This window comes from Amyelois transitella, chromosome 29 (genome assembly GCF_032362555.1).
Source record: "Amyelois transitella isolate CPQ chromosome 29, ilAmyTran1.1, whole genome shotgun sequence".
Taxonomy (NCBI): domain Eukaryota; kingdom Metazoa; phylum Arthropoda; class Insecta; order Lepidoptera; family Pyralidae; genus Amyelois; species Amyelois transitella.
This window is the reverse complement of record NC_083532.1, coordinates 2943616-2963295: the sequence shown is the minus strand read 5'-3', so window position 1 is coordinate 2963295 and position 19680 is coordinate 2943616. Positions and strand designations below refer to the sequence as shown.

Here is a 19680-nt window from a genome sequence, read left to right as displayed (position 1 = left end):
GTTAATGTTAATTAATGTTTCTTTTACTTAAATTTTCTATTTGGACGTAGAGATCTCTGAGGTTCACCTGTGATCTGATATTCTTGTGATCCTGGATTGGGTGATTCAGGTTTTTAGACGAAGCGTAACCAGTCTGAACTCCGCAACCACAAACTCCGCAGAAGAACCTAACCCCGTAATAGGTTAGGTTCCCCGGCAACGGTTGCAGACTTTGCAATAAGCACATTCATTCAACTTGATCAACCATGGTTCCACATCTAGTTGCCTGAATGTGCCTCACGACATTTTTTTCGTTACCGTAAGAGCATCGATTATCAAATGATAAAATTATTAGTTCTACAATTTATTTAAAATAGAAACAGACTAAGTGCAATTATTTGTTGTTATGGCGGTAACAAATACACTATCTGTGTAAATTTCAAGTGTGGTTATCACAGTTCATGAGATACATCCAGTCATATAGACAGCGAATGTGTAATAGGATTCCGTTTTTAAAAATTTACTTCTATGAAAATTACTCACAAAATAGTCGCAAGTCCACAACGGTTGCTCTTAAAAAGCGTTTATGTTGAAGTTGGAAAGGGGTTTTATTTTTTTTATATTGTTTTTTTTTTTATTCTTTTATTGTTTTAGTTGGCTCGTTTCACGAGGGCTTTCGGTAGGCGGTCGAATGGGCGGGCCGCGTTTCGGGCATGCGCAGAGTGATGCGGCGTTCTTTTCATAAAAAAAAAATATAATATATTTAAAAATATTTTTAGTGAAGGAGTTTGGGAAAGGTTAAACTTTGTTTTGAATTTGGAATTATTGTATTTTTTTATTAACGAATGCATAATATCGGCCAGTTATCAGCAACGTCACAGGGCTATAAACAGATCATGGGTTTTTTTTTTAATTTCAACATATTTTGTTGTTAGAAGTTGTTATTATATATGCCCACGGCTCCACCCACTTACTGGGGGAAGTCCCGTTTATTTCCCATTCCGCTTCCGGGAAAATCTCTCTTATAAAATACCTAAAATAGAACCTACATGCAAAATTTCAAATCTGTAGACCCAACACTTTGGGCTGTTTGATTGTTTAAAAATATAAAGTAACAAAATCCATACCTTATGATTCCCGGCACGAATAGAAAAAAAATAGGACAACCCCATCTCTTACCGTGTATGTGGTAAAAGGCGACTAAGGGGTGGGCTTATAAACTTAGCATTCATCCGTCACTATTTTAAAATCAATTCTATCATTAAGATAAACAGATGAACGTGGCCGTCTTTTCGAGACTGTTGGCTTTATCTACCCCGTAAAGTACTTAGGTACATAGACGTGACTATATGTATTTGTGATGGTAAAACAAGTTAAAAGGCATGTATAGGATCATTTTGCAAAAATAAACATAGGACAAACGTCAAAAATCAATATGAAAATGCGAATTTAGTTCAAACACTTACCTTCGATTTTCGATTTATCAACAGTTTAAATCCAGAAGTCGATTAACAAATTAATTCTGCCGACCGTCCCATCCCTATTATCGACAACACGCACATCACTAGAAGGGCGTGTCTATGCCCCAGGCCAGCATTGTTCTTGACGAATGCCGACACATGCATACACACACTTTGTATGGGACATGGGAAACGTAGAATGTATTGAAAGTTGTTAATGAGGAATTATTAAATAAAGGAAATAGGTACCTACCTTTTTCCGTATACTTATAGGTAAACTTTGGATTCTAACTGGTCTCGTAATATACATCATCAATTTTTAATAATTAAGGAAATTTTCACAGCATCTTGGGACGATGAAACTTATACCGTGTGGTTCCTGGCGCCAATATATAAAGAATAGGACCACGCCATATCTTTCCCATGGATGTTGTAAAAAGCGACTAAGGGATAGGCTTACAAACATCCTCTTGTGGGCTAGCAACCTTACACTATTTCTCTCATCTCAATTCCATTTAATTAAGCCATACAGCTGAACGTGGCCTTTCAGTCTTTTCGAAGACTGTTGGCTCTGTCTACACCGAAAGGGACACAGACGTGACTACATGTATGTACAAAAACAGGTCGCTAACCCAAAAGAAGAAAATCCAATTACAAAATCACTTGACTAATAAATTTAAAACGTAAAAGACATTAAAAAGATAATCTTGTGAAAACAGGAACTGCATTGAAACACGGAAATTCAGTAGGTGTGTATTTCGATCCGGCGAGATATGTATGCAAAATTGTTTGCAAACGCCCGTTTATCATACAGAGACATTAATACTAAAAGTGCTTGCTGTATCATAAACAAGCTGGAGTATTTAATTCTCTATGAATGGATTTACCATAGACTCTTGCATGCGAGCGGAACATGTTGATGTAAACGAGATTTATATTCTTTAGTTTGCGTGTACGGTTCACCTTCTTAATGCTGTGGTAATTTTTTTTAGTTTAAAAAATAAAAAATACTTATAAAATAACACGTGAGAAAAAAGGGTTGCGTTTTAGATAGATTTAAATTTTAAATTTTCATCTTCTCTATGACTTGATTCTTATTTTAAAAAGGAAACTTTATTGTGACAACCAAACTAAAAGTGTTTGAGCATTCCAAATTTCAAAAGACGAATATTAAAAATTATAACGCGTTCCGAGTTCGAACTTCGAAAAAATGCAGAGAGTAACCGCCAAAAAGTCGGGCTGTTGGCTTACCGATCCGATGGAGCGATACGCACCCAGTAATTACAAGTTACCACTGACTATTATCAAGTAGCGGCTTTCATATATTTTACAAAATGGATGGCGAACATTCTGGCATCGTGTGGCTTGAATATTTATATTGTGGATTTATGAGCTGCTTTGTGCGAGCTGATTTATATCGGGGTGTTCTGTTTACGGATTTGAATTTGGAAAGTTGACACGTAGTGGGATATTTTTTTTAAACCATAGATAAGATGCACTATTTTTTCAAGCAATCAGAACCTGGACCGACCTACCGAGATCTTGTCGATCGCTCCTTTGAGAGCCACTTTGTTAATATAACAATGAAAGCTAAAAGAATTATCAAATTAAGCATATCAGATTCGGCATCTATACTAACATTTTACTTAATAAATTTAATCTGAACTCATTGACATAAAGATGTTAACGGATTGTCCACCTTCACCCAAACTTCGTCCAACCTTCCGCTTACCTATACGAGCTGAATCATGTTCGGAGTGCGCTGCTCTCGCGTTTACTCTCTCTAACAGCGCTGTTCTTTACTGCCTATAAAATCTTTTTAATTTCACTTTAGTTCTGTATAACTCACCTACTATTCTGCAGGATTACAATACAAAGATCCTCTTTTTTATAGAAAAAAAAACTAATTTAATCTCGACTTTGTTCCCAGAAAAATGCGGGTTATCTGACGACCCTGGTCTCCGTGTGAACGGGAAGGGGAAGAAGATGAGGAAACCTCGCACGATATACTCCAGTCTCCAGCTGCAGCAGCTTAATAGAAGGTTTCAGAGGACGCAGTACCTCGCGTTGCCTGAGAGGGCCGAGCTGGCGGCGAGTTTGGGCCTCACACAAACTCAGGTAAGTGGAAGATTTAAGGATTTTAGTTTTTTTTTAGTTTTTTTTTTTTTTTTGACACAATTTAAATGTATGTCAAGCCTCTAAATTAAATAACTATGTAACTGTGTAAATTTCTGTGTTCATAAAAGATATCACAAACAAACGAGGAAAAGTAATAGTTTTACGCGTCTTTTATATTTGCAGTAAACAGTAACTCCGAATATTTTTCTTTCTTTAAATTCAAGGAGTTCTTCTGAATTGCATGTCACATGTTATATGTAAAAATATTGTTGCATATAACTTTTTAATGGTCTACTTATATAAGTATTACCTAGTAGGTACCGCAATTTAGACCAAACTTTTCTTATCAAAAAAAAAAACCGAACTCCGTTTCCTTTCTTCACAGAAATAAAAAAAAACAGACACTTATCGGCACGTAGTAATTATGTCACAAACCATATAATTACGAATCGTGTGTGTACGTTAGGCCACTTTTTATCTTCAAATCTGTATCATATTCAAAATAGACTTTACCACAACGAGAATAGCCGTTATTTTTAATTGTATTATTGTCTATGGTTAGTCAGACGTGGATTCTAACGTGCAATTAAAACACAAGACTTTTTTTAATATCTGTCGCAGATACTCTACTGCTGTTTCCAAGCCAGCAATTATTTTTGTTTTGAAGTATAGATTTTACTAATAAAAGTAATTGTAAAATAAGGTTACGCAAAGAAACTACTGTTCGTTGCACAAAATACAATGGGTATAATCATAACTATATATTTGAGTATTACATACCTAAGCTTTTGACCCGAACAAAATAAGAATAAATAAATTATTGTTAAGGTTTTATTTACCAAATTGATAATCTATCATGTAGTAGGTAATATTCTTCGTAATAAATTATTATGGATAAGTGAATTATTTGTAGAATGAAACTCATAGAAGAAAAAGAAACAGAGTTTTAAAAAATAAATTTACCGCCAAAACATCTCTATCTCTATGACTATTTTTTTTTTTCTAACCAGCCAGTGCGTTCGGAAACGATGCATCGATTCGATTCGTATCAGATCGATTCGCTATGTGTCACCGTGTATAATGAATAATCGTCATATACGTGTTGCATCTGTGGGATGAGACCATAGGTTTATAGAAGGCGTAGACTTGGCTGTGTCGAAATACTTACGCACTTTTTTACGTGAAAATGGGAACACCGTGAAATGTGTATAATAGTAATTGTCAAACTGTTATGTGTGCGTTTTTCCGTATATACTTACGACTAAGTGGTTTAAAAGTTTTATGTATAATTTTCTGAATATTAATATTTATTCGTGCACCGAAATACCGATAAAGTTACGTTAACGGTAAAACGAAAAAAATTATTAAAAATATGAAGAACTTTTTAGTATACATTGACTAATATTAAGAAAAAATCGACCGGTTTCAATATCTCAACGTTCTTAATGCAAGGCAACAGATAAAAAGCGCGCCCGAGTTAATTTTATTATAATTTAATATTTCTCAGTTATTGTCTGTGCGCCGCACTTTGATGAACCCGCGTCACTCGGTAGTGATGTGTTTATGTTGTATCGATACAAGAGTTTATCATGTTAGACCATAATTTCAAAAACAGCAGTATTTCAATGGGTAATATAAATTATTTGATAAAGATGAAACTAAATTGCATGTTTAATGGCAGTTATACAAGCAAATTTAAAAATAATCAATTTTAAAAAGCAACTAACTATTACGCATTAATTATTAAAGTTCTACTATCTGTCTAGAATAAATAAAATAGTTGTAATATTAAATAATTCTGTAAAACTTAAAATTATTAATTCACGTCATTTCTCGATAGATAACGACCCCTCACTAATTTATTAATTATTGCTTGATTCGATTCCAATTCTACATTCAAATTTAAAAAAAGAAGCGGAATAGAACTCCGTATTCATAACAAAAAGATAAAAACGTCAATACTAGAACTTCATTAGTGCTATCAGTGAATTAAGGCATGTATTTCATGGATTTTACAGTTGATTTTAGAATGCTCCTTTGTCGATGGTTTTTGCGACAGATAATAAATCAAAGCATTTGTCTTAAGGTGATGCTTACGACCTATTGTTTCCGCGTTTCGTTTTGACATAGAATTCTTATTGTCTCGTTTGTTGTAGTAAAAAGTGTGTCTCAAACAAACTGTTACCCTGGGCTTAACCCGTGAGAGTTTCGGGAAATCTCTTCAAGTTCTCTATTGAATTAGATTACGGCATTTTGCGGATTATAACATGACGCGCTTTTAATTGATTCACTTTTTGTTTATAATGTCGTTAATACAATCGGTAATATCGATATTGTACCAACACGTGAGAAGTGGATAAGACCGGACAAAAGTAATTATAACAATAAAGAGTTTAGGTGATCAGGCCGGAATAACTCGGTACGTCATATTTCTACGTTACACTTTTATTTATTTTGTGATTATAGAAAAAAAATATATCTTCTAAAAATCAGTAGCGACAAAAGGAACCCATCATTCCATTACCTTACCTTGCGTTTTCATACTTTTTGCTCCTTAGGATTAAGCTTATAAGGTCACCATTTTTTACCGCTAGTGATGTGCAGTTCTTCAGCGATCAGAATCGATAGATTGTATTGTTTTTACAGCCTTGTATAGTTAATTGGTCTATGTATTTTAATGACGTTCGAGTTGAAAAAAAGTAATCCAATGAATTGCTGCGTTTGTTTACAATTACGTTATGGTAATGTAAATGTCGTTGAGGGAAAGTGTGAATGAAAAACTTTGTAGTCTTGCGTGATCTCTCTCTCATAAAACTGTCTGATTTCATCATTAGTTGTTGTTTTTCCCAAATTGGTGGAAGAAATAGGATCTATGTCAATTCCCCTTGTGAATTTGGACTTCTGTTTAGTACTTTTGTTTTTAATTCGCCTTGTACGATATCCATTGTCCACCATGCAAAGATCCGCCAAATCAAATTAATTTTAAACGAATAAAAAGGATTTAAAACTAAAATACTTATGCATATATTACTTCGACATATCTAATATCAGTATGGATAATATGGATATTAGTTCTTACTTATTAAAATTTAACCATGTTCTTTCAAAATATGGTAAACTCAAAAGTTGTGTAAAATATTTTTACGGTTAATATAATTTGAATACAGTTGATTAGGTTTCGTTTAATTAAAGAAAGAGGCGTATCTAATGTTTAGAGGTTTGTGGGAATCGACGACACGGATAATCGAGAAGTTTTTACAATCGAACGTTTTTGGAAACATTATCGGTTACGCCCTAACGTGAATGAGTGAAGTTCTAATTTCAAATATGAGTTTCTTTTTAATGAGGCGCGTCATAAAATTAGATAATTTTTAATTATTTTATTTAGTGTCATCTACTTCTACGGCCTCTTGAATAAAACGTTTGCCATTAAGTGTTTTTATTTCGACGTTATTGGAAAATGTAATAGTTTACAAAAAAAAGAAAAAACTAAACTTGCTATGATGTCGTTTTACGTCAAAATTAACACAATTTCAAAAATCAAAATTATTCAACCAATTTTCAAATGACGAAGAACACCGTTACTCCGTTCGTTCACATCAGCCAGTACGAGAACCATAGACAAAATAATAGGTAAAATTAAAAAGAAAAAGGCGTACAGTCGGCTTGAAAAACTCCTTGACTCGAACGAATGATGATTGATGGCGCTCAGCGAAACTTAATTCGAATTACTTTGCGCTGTGACGAATGAAATAAATATATTATGTATGGGAAGGCTACTGGATTTAAAAACGGTATTACGTTTTGATATGTTGGTTATTAGATGTAACTTTAATAAGTTCGGTTGGTTATGGTTTTTTTCTAAGGAAAAAATGTAATTAGTTTATCTTAATTATTACAATGGTTGTAAATTTTGTAATCAGCTTGGCATCGTAGTATATGTATAAAATGTGTAACACAAAGAGATTGTATGTAACTAAGAAAATACTGTGCTAACGCGAATGAATGAATGAAAATGAACCTCTCATAAATATTATTTAACTAGCCAAACATTATCTTAGCAGTAAAAGTTGATATTGATTTTTGTTTGAATTGAAGCTTTTAATGATGAAAAAGTTTGATTTTGTTTTGATTTTTGAAAACCGAAAAAATATAGGTACTGTTGAGAGTTGGATCTCCACAATCGTTGTATTAACATTGGCACAGATAAGTATTTAAAAAGTATTACCTACATTTCCATGTAGTGCCGTGTGGTTCCCGGCACGAATAGGAAAAATAATAGGACCTCTTCATCTCTTTTCTATAAATGTCGTAAAAGGCGACTAAAGGATAGGCTTTTGAACTTGGTATTCTTCTTTTTGGTGATGGGCCAGTAACCTGTCACTATTTGAATCCCAATTCTATCATTAAGCCGAACAGCTGAACGTAACCTATCAGTCCTTTCAAGATTTTTTTGCTCTGTCTACCATATATACCTACGTGACGTTATGTACTATACGTAGGTATTACATTTCTACATTTAGTTTTAGCAACACCTATATGAATCACTTATGTGACAACGGTATAAATTATTGAGAACTTATTCCATCCGGATTTGAACATGAGACTTTACGGTCATCATCATCAATGCTTCCCTGGCCACTTCAGCGATGTCTTAGAAATTTAAAATTGAGTCATCCGACATGACAAAGAAAAACCGACGCGCGTAAATTCACAAAGCGTCAGAACGGACAAAAAAACGCGGGAGCTACCACTTTAACGGAAGCCGGCCTTTTTTTATCATCTCTTGCGTTCTTTTTTTGAACAATTGTCTCTAAACCAGCAAGTCATGACATTTGACGAGCCCTCATTGGTCGGGTTTGACAGCCAATCAGCGTAGTCAGTTCGAAATCCGAGAGTCATCTTTCTTAACATTCGAGACGGTGACTAGCGTTTTCCGTTATCTATGACCAGTATTATTGGGTAGTAGGACTCCTTTATGTTATATACTATTGACAGTGTATATAAGTGAGCTATTGCTAGATATTTAGTCGGACTACCTACCGGTTGTAAGATCGAAATTTAATAAAAACACTGTAAGTATACATGTTATGAGTTTTAGTTCTACTATAATTTGGTTTCAACATAAAAATACTCAGGATTTTCATCAAATGTTATCCAACTGCTTATAAAAACTTAACAAAAAGGATATTATTTGAGTACCCAAAAATCTCTTGGGGCTAAACCTAATAAATTACCTACTTATTCATTTTTTCTTTTAAATTTTCCTTAGAAACTAAGCCAGCCACATTTTAACTTTTATTAATCAGTAATTATTCTGTGTCATTATTTATAGCCAAAACTATTTTTATTCATCTCGTTCATTCAGGCTGAAAATAAACTAATTACAAACAATTAAAATGCTATAAAACACATTAAAGGGGAGAGAAGGTCAAATTAAATTGGAAATCAATTGAAAGATTGCTTTCAATTCAAGCCTTTGATCGGATGTTACGATAGGCGGATAAAGACGCCATATGTTGACAATTGAACTAATTTAAAATGTAGGTGACTGTTGGATTTCTAGTGTTTCTTTCTATAAGAGCGAAAATATCATGGAATTACATACATACCTACCTACATAAAATCACGTCCATATAACTTGCGGGGTAGAGCCAACAGTCTCGGGAAGAGAAGTCTCGGTCAACTATTTGGCTTATTGATAGAATTGTGATTTAAATAGTGACGATAGCTAGACCATTGCCTAAAATATAAATCCCAAGTGTTTTAGCCCATTCCTTAAGTATCTGTAATTATCCGTAAGTTGTCCCTATACCAATAATATTAAATGAAATAAATGATCTACAGAAATCATCTTACCTACATTAATATGATTAAAGTTATATTTTGTAGCAAGTTTCTAGTTAGTTTTAGTTTCTAGTTTCAACAGAAATACACTATCTGATGCGGCCGTCCAGTCTCCATGGACAAACTCTTTGACTTGACATTTAGACGAATAAAACTGACTGGAAGAAGTCCCTTCATGGGATAAGTCCGCCATTGTAAGTGATTTGTTTTTTTTATAACTATATACTATTTTCTTGTTACTGTGTAAATTTCTATGCAATAAAGATATTACAGACAAACAAACAAACTGACTGACTGACTAGGAAAATTGGACGGAGAATCGATTGGATGGAGAAGACGACACGACGTTTTTATTGTGACTGACCCACCAGACCCTCGGCCCGTTCACCATCATATTTCAATTGTTTAGATATCACGGTTCATGAGATACATCCCTATGACAGACAGACAGACGGTGTTTATGAGGTACAGCCTGGCCAGACAGATAGATAGAAGTATAACGAAGTCTCAGTTATGGTTTTTACCCTTTAGAAACTTTACCTTCAAAACCATATAAATTTAATTCGCCTCACGGAATTACAAAATAGTACTATATACTTATAAGTTGGTCTTAAACACATTTCTCGGTAATTATAAACGAAGCTTAAAATCTGTACGAGGAATATCTGCAAGTTAAGTTCAAAACTAAAGTTTCCGAGTTAAAACTTAATTAAACTGCGGCAATTAACGACAAGTTATAATTGTAGTTAGGTTATACTTGCTCTGTGAAATGTGTAGTTTAAAATGTCATTTGACTGACTTATTTGTTGTTTAATTAACTTTTGTTAGCTACTCCGCTCTTATTTATTCATTCATAGAATTGAGATTCAAATAGAGACAGGTTGCTAACCCATCGCCTAAAAAATAATCCCAGTCGCCCTTTACGACATCCATAGGAAAGAAATGGGATGGTCCTGTTCTTTTTTGTATTGGTGCTGGGAACCACACGGCATACTGAATAAAGGCTAGTAAATCTAGAAAATCTGCGCGGGAAGCGAAGCAGTTGGCAGTTGTTTATTCTCCGCTAACATACTCGTACTAACATGCACAGATAACTCGTATGATAAAAAGACGAAAGAAATGAAAAGAAAAAATATATATGTTCTAAAAAGAAAATCGCATGACAAAACCAGTTCCAGTATCGATGTAATCGATCAAAAATCGATGAGAATCGTCTCGTCTCTTGATATACGGTCGTCATTAAGTGGAGGATATTGGATACTCTTATCTTCAGATAAGACGTGGTCTGTGTGCCAACAGCTTTATATTTCACTTAATCGCAAACACATAGCAGTGCCGTGTGGTTCCCGGCACCAGTAAAAAAAAAGAAAAGGACCACTCCATCTCGTTCCCATGGATGTCGTAAAAGGCGAGTAAGGGATAGGCTTATAAACTTGAGATTCTTGCTTTAGGCGATGAGCTAGCAACCTGTCACTATTTGAATCTCAATTCTATCTTAAAGCCAAACAGCTGAACGTGACCTATCAGTTTTTTCAAGACTGTTGGCTCTGTCAACCCCGCAAGGGATTTAGACGTGATTATATGTATGTATGTATCAAACACATACATGTCACATCTTCATCCTTTTTGGTGTAGACAGAGCCAGCCAAACTTAAAAGCTAATTGCCGTGATGTTTGCGCGATTTAGACTATTCGCTGTTTTTGACAGATAGCGACGCGTGATTGTTTGTTGGGACTTGTAGCGTAGAGATGTCGCCACACATGTATAATATAAATAAATATATATATAGGGGACAAATTACACAGATTGAGTTAGCCTCGAAGTAAGTTCGACACTTGTGTTACGAGATACTAACTCAACTATACTATCTATATTTTATAATAAATACTTATAAACTAATATAGATAAACATCCAATCAGAAAACATCTTTTCTCATTATGCGCTGGCCGGGATTCGAACCCAGGGTCCTCCGGTGTCACAGGCAAGCGTACTACCGCTGCGCTACAGAGGCCGTCGACGTATGTGTCAAAAAATTTAATAAAATACAGTTAATCCGTTATATTCAGGTACTTAATCTAAGTAGGTACACAAGACCCTAATCGTATTCGTCTTGACCAGTAGGTAAGTACGATAAATAGATAAGACAAGTCAAGGCCGTGTGAGATGTGGCATTGTATGGTAATGCGAGGTACGGTGACCATCATTCTAAAGGAACTGGTCAAAATATTATACAATTTTACGTTATTTGTGAGCTAATGAGTAATGCGAAAGTAATAGGTACATATAATATAGACATACAGTCACAGCTTTAGCGTTTACGGTGTAGATAGGGTTAACTGAATTACCTTTCATCCCGCTTAAAACTAAAAGTACCCGTGGGATTTTGCTTTAAAAATTTAAACTGTTGGATTTGCGTAAAATTGTAGGTGGCATATAATTCGATGATTTTCATAGGTGTTGCTAATTTCGTCGCTTTTTTGTAGATGGCGTTAAAGTCGTCGCTTTTTGTTAATAGCGCTAAATTCACGTGGGCGAACCTGCGGGTAATAGCTGGTATTATATCTATGAGAAATTGAAGGCAATAATTTATTTTTTCAAATTTCTGTTTGTCTGTCTGTATAGCTATACACTTGGTTCAACTTAATAACTGGTATTAAATTATGGGGCAATACAGTTGCTCAGCTTTTCGTGAATTTATCAGTGAGCTGTTACGGCGGATGATATCGCTGGAATAGCTAGTACATACATACATACATACATATAGTCACGCCCATATCCCTTACGGGGTATACAGAGCCAATAGTCCCGAAAAGACTGAATGGCCACGTTCAGCTTAATGATGGAATTGAGATCCAAATAGTGACAGGTTGCTAGCCCATCGCCTAAAAAATGGATCGCGATTTTATAAGCCTATCCCTTTAATAGCTAGTCAATAAATAAAATGTCCTATATCATCCCACGCCATGGTGACAGCAGTTTCTTATGCATGAATTACCAAGTAGAAAATCTTATAAAAACATCGTCAGGGAAGCCAAGGAAAATTAATTAACACTTTATTACTCTCACGTGTAAGATGAATATTTAATCTACCTACCTACACGTCTCATCGAATATATATTTTTTTAGAACTTATAGCAACTAAAAGTTGACAACTGATAGAGAAATTCGTATCTTAATCTGGCATTTCTATAAAATAGTATTTCTATAAGACAGTCAGTCAATAAACTAAAGTTTATAGACGGTAACGGTAAAAGCAAGCACTTTTTACCCGACAAACGAGTTATTTAATTACAATTAAAATTAAGCCCTAATATAACTGTAATATGTTTTTTAATTAATTGTTTAGGTCGTCGAAATAATAAAAAATAAATAATACATAAATACTCAATTTTAAATTGTTTCTATATTGCAATATAGTCGAAAATAGTTTATTGGTCAATACATTGATACAATATTGACAATGGTTAATTGCATAATGCAATTCTGAGACGTGTGAAAGTACAGGCATATTAGCATATTAATTATACAAGAAACAATATAAGGTTATATAGAACGCACGCCGTGTGGTTCCCGGCACCAATACAAAAAAGAATAGGACCACTCCATCGATTTCCCATGGATGTCGTAAAAGGCGACTAAGGGATAGGCTTATAAACTTCGGATTCTGCTTTTAGGCGATGGGCTAGCAACCTGTCACAATTTGAATCTCAATTCTATCATTAAGCAAGACTGTTGGCTCTGTCTACCCCGCATGGGATATAGACGTGACCATATGTATGTATGTATGTATGTAGAACGCACATATACAGTGACGGAAAACATAGTTAGGTAACCTAAAAATCCAGGCAACTGGTTGGATACGGGTAATTTCCCCTGCAAAGTAGATGGGAGTCGCTTCGTGTAAAAACCTGACTCACCCAAACTAGGATCGTGATCGAAGGCGCACCCTGGGTTCCTCTCAAGAAAGGCGGGGACGCAACCGGGTCTACAGCCAGGAGGAGAATGATGGACTGAGAATAGTCTTTGCTTAACCCCTCAGGAAAGATGCTAGCTCGATCGTCGTAAGAATATACCTACTTAACTAAGTGATAAATATTTCTTAGGCAGAAATTGGACGTAAATCCCATTTTATACTTATATTGTATTCGTATTTTTGAGCGCGCAATGAACTTTTTTAATTAAGAATTGAAAAATCATTGCGATTTATAAAAAAAGAAAAAACAAAGAAATACCGTTTTGATTCTTTACAGATCCCTATCACGTGTGAGTTTGCCCTAAATGCTTTTTTATCTGTGTATATTATCTAAAACAAAAACAAAACTCTTTGAAAATCCTTCAGCCATTGTAATAAGGTTGATAATTGATTGAGTGAGTCTGCATTTGAATTTAGAATTAGCGGTGCACACATGATTTTTGTTTCGAGATTTTTTTTAAGATTACCATTTTAATTTGTTTGTTTTTCATATTTTTTTATCCCAGCTTCGCTCCCGTGAAAATTTCGAAAATTTCTTCTCAGCGCAATCCTATGTTTTATTATGATGTAGGGATTCGTAATTATGCTAAGGAGAGATTGTAAAATGTCAAAGAAGCGTGGTCCCTGACAAAGGCTGGTTTTATTTTAAAATACAGAGCCAAGAATCTCAAAAAATCTGAAAGCCACATTCAGCTGTATGTCTTAATAATGCAATAGATGAATTAAGATTAAAATGATTGGATAATAAAAATATAATATAAATACCTACTAGCTGTCCCGGAAAACGTTGTTTTGCCATATAAATATTTTTTAAGTAATTTCAAGTTAAAAATGTAGAGGATGGACATACCTTATCACTGAGAGTTATGAAAAATGGATGTTGGCCGTTTCTCAGACCTACTCAATATGCTCACAAAGTTTCATGAGAATCGGTCAAGCCGTTTCTGAGGAGTACTTGAACGATAATTGTGGCACGAGAATTTTACATATAAGATTCTATCAGAATTATTTCTTATAAAAATATATTTACTTTGTAGAAACTTTTCTTATATTCAGATTTATGTGACACCTTGTATACTTGAGTACGGTCTGATGTAATTACCTGACTTAATTTTATAAAGCTTAATTCAATTACATCATACAAAAGTACTGTTACTTATCAAATCTCGAGACGTATCTTTTGACCCCACACCGTATCATACATCGTCACGTCGTCGGAAACAGCGGGGGGTACAACAAAAAACAAAAACTTCGCCGGTCTGATGAGCACGGGTCAAAACATTCCATTGATAACATGATAACATACATACCTTTCTTCTTAAGGACGTCCTGGTAAAGGGTCAGGTCAAAAGTACTCGAAACCGCCGAACTTGTATGAAGAGAGTTATGAATGTGGATGAAACGAAGGAAGTATGCAGAGATCATGGCAAGTGGAAAGAGGTAGTCTTGGATCAATCATGGTTTCACATCCAGCTGCCTGAATGTGCAGGTTTAGGTTCTTAAATAATTAATGACTTATGTGTACTTACTACTAGCGGGTTAGACAGAGTCAATAGTCTCGAAAGGCCACGTTCAGCTTTATGGCTAAATGATGGAATTTAAATTCAAATAGTGAGAAATTGCTAGCCCAACGCCTACAAGTAGAATTCCACGTTTATTAGCCTTTCCTTAATCGCCTTTTACGACATCAACGGGAAAGATATGAAGTTAGGAAATGGGCAAGAAACTTGTAACTATTTGAATCTCAATTCCATCATTAAACCATACAGTTGAACGTGGCCTATGAGTCTTGTCACTATTGGTTCTGTCTACCCCGTAAGAGATAAAGACGTGACTGAGTGTATTAATCCTACGTACTTGTTTGTGACGCACAACTTTATGACTTTATCACTAGTCTGCGTAATTTTGCATCTAACTCGGATCTGGATGCATTTTACAGAGAGGCTTGTAGAGACAGCAAAATAATTTTAATTATGAATTGATAACTTCTCTTTTATATTTATTTTAACGTTGACCAAATTTCATTGGCTAAAATTTAGATTACAAAAAAAAGAAATTATGACAATACAGAAAAGAGGAGATGATTATGTTTATTTATTTTTTACTAAATAACGACCACCAAATTCTAATTTTTAATAATTAATATTAAAGCAAAATTATAATTATACTAATTTCTTTTCAACTAATTTTTAAATTAAATTATTTTTTTTTCCTTTTTTATTAGATAGTGTAAGTAGACACTTATACAATAATTCAAAAAATAAATATATACCTAATTATGTAACTAAACTTTTTTGTTAACTGTACTCGAGATAGTGACTTATAGTCTGTGTTGGTGTGAAACAAGTGCCAATGTAGTGGTTTCCTGTGATTAAGCATGTCTATACGAGTTTACTTAGCATTTTCTAGTAACGTCATTAAGTTATTTTTTTTAAGAAAAAATCGCTGGCAATTTTTACTAGATGGCAGAAGTTTATTTTTTAACATATAGTACTGAATAAACATAAGGTACTGAATATTAAAATTAATAACCTTGGAAACTTAAATAAAAATAACAGATTTACATAAACATGATATTGTTTCACGTGTGAAATACAAAAGAGGATACTGAGTGACTAATTGACTTTCAATACACAGCCTTAACCCCTAGGTTTACTTAGATATTAATATTTTTGTATGCGATTTTTTATTATTTTCCATATCATGTGGTACTGATAAATAAATAAATATACCATATATAGTCTCTTTAACAGCAATACAATGTGTTTGTCTGTATGTCTTCAATTTCCCATGACCACAATATGACACAAAAGAAAAAAAAAGACAATGAAATTTTTCCTCTACAAAAGGCCACAGGCGCGAGTACCAGGATTTCATGAAACCGACAGAGTTACTCGGAACTCTTGGAAGTAAGAAAACACTGGCCATTCCTTCACAATCGCCGATTAAAAAAATCGACACAGTATAAGAAATCCCCAGTAAAAATAGCGCACGGTAACGCAGTAGGAAAACGGATAGTGAGTAAACGTTGATTACCTTGAAGCTCGCCGAACGCATTTCGTCTCGTTCCCTCTAACGCTTTGGTGTATTTCTATCTCACTTTAGACGTTACGCAAAAGACAAGGCTTTTAAAGAATGCTAGAACGTGTTTTAAGATTGATGAAGCGTTTTCTAATATTGTGATTTTGTATAAGCGGATGTGGATTGAAAATAATGAGATTTTCTTTTGTTGTTCCTCAACGAAGTAATCAAACCTTTGTAAGCATACCAATTATAAAACATGGAAGTACTTATCTACCTTTCTATTTAAGTTTAAGTCTTAAAAAATTGCTCAATAATATGAAAAAAGAACAGTATGTACTCCTGTGTAAGTAAAAAAAATCGCCGAAGATAATTTTTTTTTCGAGCATGCGTCTTTCTCATTATTACGTAGTTTAGAAATTTTACTTTCTTTGTTTTTTTTACAATCTGAATATTTTACGGCCGTAACAGTGCCGCATTAATCAGGAATTTAATCAAACAAAATCATTAAGACCACTCGCTATCTGTGCGGGGCGTTACTTTTTTAATTTATTAATTTACGAATCCCTTCAAAGAGTACACACGTATTCACACCAATAATGTTCTGCGTTTACACCGACAAAGAATACATAAAGAAATACATCAAAACGTATAAATAAAAAGGTTTTGCTCCTTCACAATATACCGGGATGAAGTAATACTGTCTAGGGAAAACTTAAATCTCTAGGAAATTAAAAAAATAATAATAATAAAACGAACACGATATTTTAATTACATCAATGAACTAGTAGGTAAGTAACAGTTAAAGGTTTGTCACGAAATTCAAGATTAAGTATTTAAAAATAAAGACGAGGAAAAAATTGTAGTGAGGTAAAAAATGTTTATTAGCACGAGTTAATCTTCTGAACTACTGAACGAACTCCTTGTGCTAATTCTCAAAATGTTACGCTACTGTGTAAATGTGTCCCGACGCAGGCACAGGGTGTGGCCGGCGTATTTATTAAAATCTCTTCATTCGAGAGCAAAAAGTATGCTTTAGTTATCTCAGAACTGTGTCGAAACTTTTTAAAATCCAATCTTGTCGTCATGTCAGTGTTTTGAAGCCTTGATACGAAGTTCACAGTTCAAGTTTTACTTTTACTGTCAACCTGTTTTTTTTTTTAATTTTATGAACTCGCTTTCCACCTATTTTGCAAAAGGAGGCCTTTTAAGCGATGTACTAGCGAACTGTCACTGTGTTTACATAATAAGGCCAACTTTAGTCTTGTGACTATGATTTTTTATTAAATTTGAGTTTATATTCAAAATATAAAAAAAATTCTCATTGCTCTTTAGAATTTTTACCCGACAAGTCCGGCAGAAAGAATCCTAATTCAAATTCAAAATTCTAAGTAAAATATCTACCTATTATAATGATTTTCGGGGCTAACGCCCGTCTCTGTCCCATTTCAAAAACCGAACGACCTTTCCCGCCTTAAAATATCGCATATTGTTGTAACTAGCCAGCACCGTTACTTTTTTTACTCTTCATATCAGTAGAATCATGTGTTTTTACCGGTCGGCCGACGCAACGAGCTCCTCGGACCATGTCGGCGGTTTTTGCCTACTCAGTAATATTAATTACTTCATTTCGGTTAATTTCGTTTGCCAATTAATGTTAGATTGAGGATTGGATTTTTATTGATGAATTACAAATTAACTTAAATGCGACTTCCATTACGTATTGGCGGCAAAACTTTAATTTTTTGAAATACTAAATATTACTTGTATTATGCGATACGTAAGTACAATGTTACAATTTAAGAGAATAAACAAAATTGACTGTTATGAAGATGACCGAAATGATGAGTCAGTGCTGGTGTTGATTTAAAAAAAGGTGGTATAGGTCGTTCTACTTTTGAATTAAGAAAAAAATGTTAATAAATTTCATTACACACTCGACAAATTCATTAACATTTTTTTTATTTACGGACCTGAATTAAATATGTGTCTATATGAAATATTATCTTTTTATTTGATGTTTTTGCTCGTGTGAGTACTTCTACACTTGTTTATCTCATAACCATAATAAAATATGTTTTCCAGAATGTTGAAATTTTAAGTAGGTAGGTATATCTTCCTTTTTAAAAAACTTAAGTTTTACTAAGTATGTTGAATTTCAAGAGAGAATTGGCCAATCAATTTTCTTACAAACAAAATATTCAAATTCACTTTCAAACAATTAATTGAGATTAGTATTACCATAAAATGTGAGTTTAAAAACAGTCGGGCTTAAGCAAAGGAGCTCATTTTAATAAGTTTTGCAATAAAGTGCATTGCATTAAGGCGGGGAAAGTGGTACATATTTTGACGAGCTGCGCCAGCGCAACCTGTTGCGTCGTATTTTTATTGACATTGTACTGTCGGGGACTTAATTAAATACAGATGTTGAATATTTGTTTATACAGCTTTTCAATCTCAGTGCGTAAGTATGACTGTCTACCTATTTTTCACAACTATATAAACATTAAAATAACTTTTAAGCTGACGAAGTCGCGGGTACCTAATGTTTAGTTTATGTTAAATTATAAAGAAAAATATAAGCAATTACATTCTTCACAATTACTTAAAGAAAAATATAAGCAATTACATTCTTCACAATTACTTATTTAAGTTGTTTTGTCGCTTAAATCTCCATTTTTCAAACTAATTTGTACGAAATTATGTAAAGTGACTAAATCAAATTGAAAATTCGCAAAGTTATTAAATCAGAACGTTTGTTTCATCGCCTGTACCGCGCAGTAAAATAAAGGGATTACAGATGTACTTATCTGTGAATTTCAACCGATATAATAATAATTATAGTGGATACATAACATTTGTACCAATATTTTTAAATACTCATTTTTACTTTTTATTTTATGGGTAAATATTAAACTGGCGTTTCTTTGTTTAAAATTAGCATTCCATTTAAAATTATATTTTTTATTAGTTAAATTTCTTATAAATCAATTAATCGTAACAATGTATTCTCTCGTCCACATTTCTATTATAAGGTTGGATAATTGTGAAGTTAACGTTATTGAAGAAAATGCTGCAATGCAGTTTGTTACTGCTTCCTCTTATGACGCTTCGACGACAACCAATGTTGTGAAACCAAAAGACATGACAATTATTAAGTGATATTCGAAATGTCCCATAAAAATGTAGTTGAATTTGAAAAAAAAAAGATGACGTTCTTAATTTTAAATTAATTGGAAGAGATATTAAAGGCCTGATAAAGTTATCCTTCTACGTATTC

The 19680-nt window shown here is 33.7% G+C and overlaps 1 protein-coding gene across 1 annotated transcript in view; it reads left to right on the top strand.

Moving 5' to 3' along the window:
- Positions 1-19680, top strand: part of LOC106129485 (homeotic protein distal-less) — a 72514-nt gene that overhangs the window by 13081 nt on the left and 39753 nt on the right. The window contains exon 2 of the mRNA XM_013328056.2: positions 3370-3557. Within this exon, the coding sequence (XP_013183510.1) occupies positions 3370-3557 (188 nt within the window). The remainder of the gene's footprint in view (positions 1-3369; positions 3558-19680) is intronic.